The sequence below is a fragment of the Puntigrus tetrazona genome, chromosome 25 (assembly GCF_018831695.1).
Source record: "Puntigrus tetrazona isolate hp1 chromosome 25, ASM1883169v1, whole genome shotgun sequence".
NCBI lineage: Eukaryota > Metazoa > Chordata > Actinopteri > Cypriniformes > Cyprinidae > Puntigrus > Puntigrus tetrazona.
In genome coordinates, this window is record NC_056723.1 from 400,972 (window position 1) to 410,084 (window position 9,113).

The following is a 9,113-nucleotide window of genomic DNA, read 5'->3' on the forward strand; positions in this document are numbered from 1 at the left end:
AGCGTCTGAGGTAGAGTTCTCTGAAACACAGACTCATTCAATACAGGCAGACTTTTAGCTGAAAGGTAAACACTGTCTTCAGATCCTGTGAGGAAGGACAAACATATAAATACAAGAAGAATACGCTGCTCCGAACCCGGAGGACTTTTTCAGCAGAACTAAATATAATAAAGGCTAAAATGAACCGACAGCGTAAAAGCAGTCAATAGAGTACATGACGGAAATATGAGATGGGAGAAATATTATATTTCACAGTGGGTTCTGTATGACACGCAAACAAGTGGGCAACAACTGTAAAGTTTTTTTTATAATTAATGATTAAATCAACAAATACAGACTCAAAATCCTGAAAAAAAAAAAAATAAAAAAAAAAATAAATAAATAAATAAATAAATATATATATATATATATATATATATATATATATATATATATATATATATATATATATATATATATATATATATATATATATTTTTTTTTTTCTGTTTTTATATATATATATATATATGAATGAATGCAGATGAATGAATGCAAAGTAGAAATTTTTATCTTGAGTGAAAGCAAAACTTTCATGATTAAACAAACAAATGCAAAATATACATTTTGAGATTTGATTAAAAATACTGGGATGAGAAAAAAAAGGAAGTCAACAAGTGAGTTCAAAGTTCAAAGTCAAAATGTAAAAATAATTCTTGAAAAAATTATTTCTTAACTTGGGTGAGCCTTGATTTAAAATAGTAAAAATTAAAAAAGTTTTGAAAAAATTTTCTTGGGCAAACGCTTTAGTGTTTAATGATTAAAAGAGTGAATGTAAAGTACAAGTTCAAAATAATAATAATAATAATAATGAAACAAACTACTTGGACAAAGGTAAATCTTGAGTAAAGAAACTAGCAAACGCAAATTATAAATTAAAATTGAGGAAAAAAATCTTTTGGTGAAAGCAAAATATTGAAAAAAAAAAATCATGAGCGAAAGCCAAACAGTGAACAACACATTTTTTTGGATGAGAATCAAAACGAGCAGATAAGAGCTCAAATTAAAATGGTTGAAAGTTTCTTGGGGAACGCTAAACGATTGCTAGCAATAAAAACTTGACATAATTTTTTCTCCCATGCCATATTTTTTATCAGCATGTCCTCTTAAAGACTCTGTAGAACGTCAACAGGTTTAAAGTGAATCATGACAGAGCTGTAGTGTTCAAGTGAAATACTGTATTCCTACAGGTACCTTAGTTAAAATATTCCAGTAACAAAAAAAGCATAAAAAATGCAGTGAATCTCATTGAATTGTGTAGAAAACGTTAACAAAGTGTGAAAAATACTCTGGTCTTTTCTCATAAAAATCGCCGCTTTGAACGAGGCAAAAGTCGATCGTACCGCATGGGGTAAAGTTTGAGAAGCAGCGTGAGGATCTATACAGTGGTGACGGAGAGGAAGGCATTGTGGGCCGCAGATCCCTCGGGAGCCTTCTCCCCGTGAGTCATCAGCTCCTGAATGGTCATCCAGTTGTCCAGGATCTTCTTGTTCCTCTTCTTCATCATCTTGCGGTGGCTGAGCTCGATGATGCTGGGCTCGGGGCGTCCCTCTCCGCTGCTCAGCGGGTTCTCTCGAAGGCTCTCGAGCCGGCTCCGCTGCATGAACTCTCTCCTCCGCCGCTGCTCTTTGGCCCTCAGCAGGTGCTGCTTGCGCTGCTCTTTGCTCCAGTAGCGTCCCATCTTCATCTCGCTCATGGCGTCATCATCGGTGGTCATGCCTCCGCTGCGCTCCTCCTTGATCTTCAGCGCTCGCTCCCGCAGGAGTCTGTCCCGGACGGGCCGCTTGGTGATGTACCTGCCACAAATATTGAGTGAAAATACTGAATACTACTCAAAAAATGAAAATTGTTAGCCTGTGCTCAACCTCAAGGCATTTCTAGGCTTTCTTCTTTTAGAAGAATCCACTCGGTTCTGTTAAATTGTTCTCGTTGCATTGAGTGAGAGTCAAATAAAGTGCATGCATCTGTAGTAAAACAAGCCTTACACGACTGCGGCTGAATAAAGGCTTCCTGTAGCAAATTCGTGTGTTTGTGTCGAACGCAAAAGAGATATAACTGTCTTTAAAACATTTTAGCAGTATCTGTGAAAGTAATAAGTTACCGATAAACAGCATCTGTGGGATTAATGAAGTTATGAAGAATATTTTTCTTACAAAAACACATGGATTTGCTACAGGAGACTTATTCACGCATATTTATGTTAGAGATGCACGCATTTCATTTGACTACTTTTGGACTGTTGAACAAAACCTACTATAATGATAGAGCTTGGAATAACCAGGACCATTTTTAATATAATTCTGATTGGATTCATCTGAAAGAAGCATCTCATGCACACCTAGCATGCTTTAAGTGTGAGTAAAACACAGGCTTATTTAAATTTGGGTAAACAATGTTTGTCCATTAATTTAAAGATTGAATGTGAAATTATTGCAACATAACTGAATTTCGCTATAACTTCGCTGTTATGTTATTGTGAATGTCATTTTATAACTATTTAAAACGATTCCTCTAGTTGAAAGTAACGAGAAACAACATGTTTGCAAAGTCTAAAGTACTCTATAACACTTTGGAATGTAGTGAAGTAAAAGTTTCTCCAAAAATAAGGGAATGTTCGGTAACTGAAATGATTCTGTTTATTTCAGTGTTCGGCATGATCAAATACCAACGAACACATAATTTGGTTTTTAATTCATGCAATGGTGAAAAAAAGTTAAAATATATTACTCTTTTTTTTCTCATATACGTTTCATTTTGTTTGGTTTCAGCTTTGGCCAGGAATTTTGGTTTCAGTGCACCCCTACTATAAATACTAAGCGAAGTAACGAAGTAAAACCCTGGTACCTGGTCCCGTCGCTCCGGACCTTCACCTTCCACTCCATCTTGGGTTCAGAAGGCCGGCTCACAAACTCCAGCGCCGTCTGCTGCTGGATCAGCTGTAGGTAGCTCTGGGGCCGCGGGCCCTCGGCCGTCTGCTCGGACTCTGAGGGGTTGCTGTGGTCAGGGCTGCCGCTCGGGGCCCGCCGGAGAGTCAAGAGGTTCCTGCGGTTAGCCAGGCTGACCCTGCGGTGCTCCGGAGAACGCTCTGTGACCAGAGGTGTGCTGCGTGAACTCTCGGCCGTGTTATACGCACTCGAGCTGTCCTTGTCTGACTTCTCTGGACGCTCGCGGGATCCCAGCTGATGCGCCTGCATGTAGGGATGGGTCATTAAGTTTTAACAGTACTACTACTCGTATTACTTATTACTCTTAACAATAATTCAAATTATTACAGTGATAATGTGATAAAAGCATTAGCAATTAATCACAATGGGAAAATTGACACCTATTACAATACTGCTTAGTAGTAACTTATGACTCTTAGCTATACTACTTATCGGTAACATATTACTCTTTCCAATACTGCTTAGCAGTAACTTATTTTACTTTTTATTGGCCACTTATTACTTTAATCAATATGTATCAGTAACTTAACTAAAATGACATGAATAAATCGAACAAACTGAGAATGACTAAATCCAGAAGAACTGTGGAAATCTTATCGACTCTTACCGAACTTATAACACTTTTCAATACTGCTTATCAGTAACTTAATACTCCTACTGATACTAATCAGTTAATTATGACTCTAATCAATATGTATCAGTAACTTATTATTCTTACCAATACTGCTTAGGGGTAACTTATGACTCTTACCGATAATACTTAGCAGCTTAGCAGTAACTAATTACTCTTACTGATACTACTTAGCAGTAACTTACTACTATAATCAATACATATTGGTAACTTATGACTCTTACCGATAATACTTAGCAGTTACTTATTACTCTAATCAGTACATATCGGTAACTTATTACTCTTACCAATACTGCTTAACAGTAACGTGTTACTCTAATCAATACATATTGGTAACTTATTACTCTTACCAATACTGCTTAGAGGTAACTTATGACTCTTACCGATACAGCTTAGCAGTAACTAATTACTCTTACTGATACTACTTAGCAGTAACTTACTACTATAATCAATACATATCGGTAACTTATAACTCCATTACCATTACCGATTAGCGGTAACTTATTACTCTTACTAATACTGCTTAGCAGTAATGTCCTACTATAAGCTATAATACATATCGGTAACTTATTACTCCTTACCATTACCGATTAGCTAGTAACTTATTGCTCTAATAATACATATTGGTAACTTATTACTCTTACCGATACTGCTTAACAGTAACTTATTACTCTTACCGATACTACTTATTAGTAACTTATTGCTCTAATCAATACATATCGGTTATTACTCTTACCAATACTGCTTAGGGGTAACTTAACACTCTTATTAATACTGCTTAGCAGTAACTTATTACTATTAGCTATACTGCTTATCGGTAACTTATTACTCTTACCGATACTACTTATTAGTAACTTATTGCTCTAATTAATACATATTGGTAACTTATTACTCTTACCGATACTGCTTAGCAGTAACTTATTACTCTTAGCTATACTACTTATCGGTAACATATTACTCTTTCCAATACTGCTTAGCAGTAACTTATTTTACTTTTTATTGGCCACTTATTACTCTAATCAATATGTATCAGTAACTTAACTAAAATGACATGAAGAAATAGAACAAACTGAGAATGACTAAATCCAGAAGAACTGTGGAAAACATCTCCAAGGTACTTCACGAAACCTACCTGCAGAGCTACCTGAGAGGGCAAAAGCTGCATTAAACACAAAGGACGCTCACATCAAATGTTGACCATTTCATTTAGTTAACAAAAAAGAAGTGATAAAGGAAATATTTAGGGCATAATTTGTGACAGCAACTCATTTTACAGCATTTTTACATATAAGTGCGTTTAGGTTGCGCTAGCCTCGCTACCTTCATGATGCTCTGGCACTCCATCTGGATGCTGCGTAGCTCCTCGCTCAGCATCCGTAACTCGTGCTCCACACCGCTGCACTGGATGCTGCTGTAGAACAGGTCGTACTCGCCGCCGTTACGGATCTGACACTTCAGCTCCAGCAGCTTCTCCGCTCCGTCCGCAGAGCTCCGGCCCGACAGACAGCGCGACAGCTGCTTCTGGATCTGAGTGAAGACGCTCTGCTCCGGGTCCAGGCTCTTCTCCTGACTGTAGGAGCAGGACGCCATCGTGCTTTCCTCTTGAGTTATTCTAGCCTGCAGGGAGATCTGAATGAGAATCAATCACGCTAAACCAGAGTCAACTGAGACATCATTAGCAAGTTTCTGTTCATTTGGGAGACGGTAGGAGTGCATGTTTATCTGCTTTTGTTTGAATGGACACATATACAACAAGAAATGATTCAGAATGTTCGCCTATAATTCTTTCATTTCTAACACAAGCAATGCACTGGAAAACAATACGATTTTCTAAGTACTTTAGATATAAGCAGCACAGATATATGTGTAACAATACACAGCAATACACAGCATGGGTTAATTTTTTTCCACAAATTATTAAGATATTAACTAAAGATCATTTTCTGTGAAGACATTTTGTAAATATATCTACATTTTATTTTTTGATTAGTAATATGCAGTGCCCGGAACATTAAATGTGATTTTTTCAATATTTCGATTTTTTTGCACGCTCAGATTCTAGATGTATCTCGATCAAATATTGTCCTGTCCTAACAAACCATGCATCAATGGAAAGATTATTTATTCAGCTTTATAAATCTCAATAAATACTGTTGTGTATGGTCACATATATGAAAAAAATATTTTGGTTACATCAAAATAAAATAAATATTAACGGAAATAAAATCTAATTAAATATTAAAATCTACTGCTACTGAAGCTACTGAAATAAAAATATATAAAACTATGTAGTGATTTTATGAAAACATAACATTCGCTGAAAGACTAAAAAGACAAACATTATTTAAACTTTCCGTCCAATCAGAGTACAATGAACAAAACAAAAGAAAACAAACAAAAAAATCTTATTCCAAATATTGTAGTTTATATTCATTTGAAATATTTTCTGTTTTCACTTTATTTTTATGTAAAGTTCAAGTATATTTGTTTATCTATATTTATTCATTTATATGTATCAGTTCAATTATTTTAATTTAACCACACAAAATGAGAAAGGTTTCCTTGGCAGATACCTAAAATACGTTTACATTTTTTCCAGTATAAACATTTTAAAAGAAAGCAAAGTGTGCTTGTTTGTGGTAGAAGCTGATTCCTCTGACCTGGTCTTCTTCTCGCGCCGCTCTCTTCATCTCCTCCTCCTCCTCCTCCTCCTCTCTCCTCTGCTCCTCCAGCATCTCCATCTTCAGCTCCTCTAAGAACTCGCTGTGCTCGTCCTCCAGCCACGGCTCCTCCTGGAAGGGGGTTCAGGAGAAGATTACGACGGTTCATGGTGACGAACGTAACGAACAAACTTCAGATTCAGTGAAGAACCGCGTGAAGCCCACTCCAGAGATCTGTCAGTGTTACCGTGGAAACAGGAATCTGACACAACAGTCTGTTCAATCCCATGATGCACTGGGAAAGATGTGACGGGATGAGCTGCTGTGTGTGTGTGTGAGTGTGTGTGTGTGTGAGTGAGTGTGTGTGTGAGAGTGTGTGTGTGTGTGTGTGTGTGTGTGTGTGTGTGTGTGTGTGTGTGTGTGTGTGTGTGTGTGTGTGTGTGTGTGTGTGTGTGTGTGTGTGTGTGTGTGTGTGTGTGTGTGTGTGTGTGTGTGTGTGTGTGTGTGTGTGTGTGTGTGTGTGTGTGTGTGTGTGTGTGTGTGTGTGTGTGTGTGTGTGTGTGTGTGTGTGTGTGTGTGTGTGTGTGTGTGTGTGTGTGTGTGTGTGTGTGTGTGTGTGTGTGTGTGTGTGTGTGTGTGTGTGTGTGTGTGTGTGTGTGTTTGCACCTGTATTTCCGGTCTTGCGACCAGCAGCACGATATTCTTGCATTCCTCATTGGAGAGAACGCCCACTGCTTCCTGTCTGTCCTGAACATCCCGCCCATTTATCTGTCAATCACACACATCGGCCAATCAGTATAAAAATTACTTAATTTAAAAATTGTTCGATATTTTTACTGGAAAACAAAATATGTAAAGTCTAACAGGCGATGCATCACATATTTTTTTATCAAAACATTTCAAAACATTTTTAAATCGAGATGCATTGACGTGAGATGCAAAATAATGTCTTGTTTTCTGAAAAAACAATTATAAATATCTGCAGATGGGGTCAAAAAAAAAATTTTCTGACCAAGTTGGCAGATGTTTGTTCTTGAAAATGCACTTAATTTCGATACATTTCTCATTCATCTTGCATCTCCAGTTAATGTATGTAGATTTTAGAGTGTTTTAATATTTGTGCTGGAAAACAAGACAGAAATCCTGAGGCAGAAGATCGTTTCTTGCAGCCTGTGATAACATCTGTGTTCTGCAGATTCAGCAGATGATCCTGAGGCGTGTGAGATCAGATGCAGCTAAAAATACACCGATCCTGACAGGACCCCTGCTCTCCCTCAGGTCCTGTAGCTGCTGCTGATCTTAATGAGCCGCTCGGCGTGAAAGGGGAAGTTACCTGTAAAATACGGTCTCCTTGTCGGATTCGTCCGTCTCTCGCAGCGACGCTGTTCGGCTCGATCTGAGAATCAAAGCAGTTCAGATTTGAGTCGCTCTGATGCTTCAGAACAAAAAAAACATGCATTAAGAGCTCAGGGGGGTGTTGATGGGTAGATTTTTCTTATTTTGCCTAAATATTATATCTTTTTTTTTCATTTAGTACTGCCCATCAGAGGCTACGTGTTTCCCAGAAGACAAAACAAGTCAAATTTACCCTGATCTTCAAATTCAAAAGTTTTCACGCCCCAGTTCTTAACGTCCTTGTGGAGCATCAGTGAGTGTTTGAACCTTCTGTAATAGCTGCTCTTGAGTCCCTCAGGTGTCCTCAGCGAGAAAAGATGCATTTTAGGATCATACGGTCATTGTTGGAGAGGCTTTAAACACACAAACCAAAGAATTTGTATGTCCTGAATTTTTTTTTTACTTTTCGGGACAAACAAGGCACTCGCAAACAGCTATTACTAAACCAAACAAAAAAAAACTAATTCAGCCGACAGCACAGTATTAAGAATCAAGGGGGTGTAAACTTTTGAATGGGGTATTTTTTCTTAAATAAATTCTACTATTATTATTATTGAACTACATGTTAACATATTTATGTGAAATATCATGTCAGTGCTGCATTTTGTATAATCCCTGTCATTTTGGTAAAATAAATACAATTTTGCAGATTCTGAAACTCTCTACACACACACACACACACAAATATATATATAAATTGAGTATTAATGAGTATTTGTTTTTATTAATATTTTATTAATATAAGTAGAATGTTATGTTTTTGTCATTTTTATTTTTGTATTTTTTTTCTAAATATATCTGTATAGTTTTCAGTTTTAGGTATTTTAGTTTAATTAGTCTATTTTATTTTAATTAAATAATTAAATAATTGTATTTAATTAATTTAATTTTATTTATATTAATGTTTATTTCATTTAACAAAAAATATATATAAATATAATAGTTTTAATTTTATTTTTTTCCTGTTTTAAATAACAGCCTAATTAAAACAAGATTTTTATTTTGTTTTTCGGAGCCCACTGGCGAATATTTTTGAAGTTTGATGCTTCATTTATGTCAGATTTTCAAAAAAAACCCAAAACATCTTAACATCCGTCATTTTGCATCTTGATTTAAAAATGTTTAGATGTTTATACTAGAAAATCGTGTTTTGCAGTCTAAGTATAATCGCAGCGTCTGATTGGTGGAATTCTTTCACGGAATCATGGGTAATGTAGTTTATCACTAGTATTTCTGCTGTTAAACACAAACAACCGATAGCTTTAATGGATACTTAAACCAACAACCTCTAGCTTTTCTTTAATGGAGAAAATAAATGGATATTTAACTCCCAGAAGCATCTGCTGTGCTTTATAGAGATGCATCCTTCAACAGCCAATCAATGACTGTCTGCTCCGTCCAATCAGAGGAGAGGAGAGTCACACCGAACATCAGAGTAATGAA

The 9,113-nt window shown here is 36.5% G+C and overlaps 1 protein-coding gene across 1 annotated transcript in view; it reads right to left on the reverse strand.

Annotated features, from left to right (window-relative positions):
• Positions 1 to 493: 493 nt before the first annotated feature.
• Positions 494 to 9,113, reverse strand: part of LOC122330391 (PDZ domain-containing RING finger protein 4-like) — a 27,968-nt gene continuing 19,348 nt past the window's right edge. Inside the window, exons 5-10 of the mRNA XM_043227340.1 lie at positions 7,609 to 7,671; positions 6,942 to 7,043; positions 6,276 to 6,407; positions 4,936 to 5,232; positions 2,884 to 3,227; positions 494 to 1,835 (exon numbers count right to left, since the gene is read on the reverse strand). Coding sequence (XP_043083275.1) covers positions 1,418 to 1,835; positions 2,884 to 3,227; positions 4,936 to 5,232; positions 6,276 to 6,407; positions 6,942 to 7,043; positions 7,609 to 7,671 — 1,356 coding nt within the window. The 3' untranslated portion in view covers positions 494 to 1,417. The remainder of the gene's footprint in view (positions 1,836 to 2,883; positions 3,228 to 4,935; positions 5,233 to 6,275; positions 6,408 to 6,941; positions 7,044 to 7,608; positions 7,672 to 9,113) is intronic.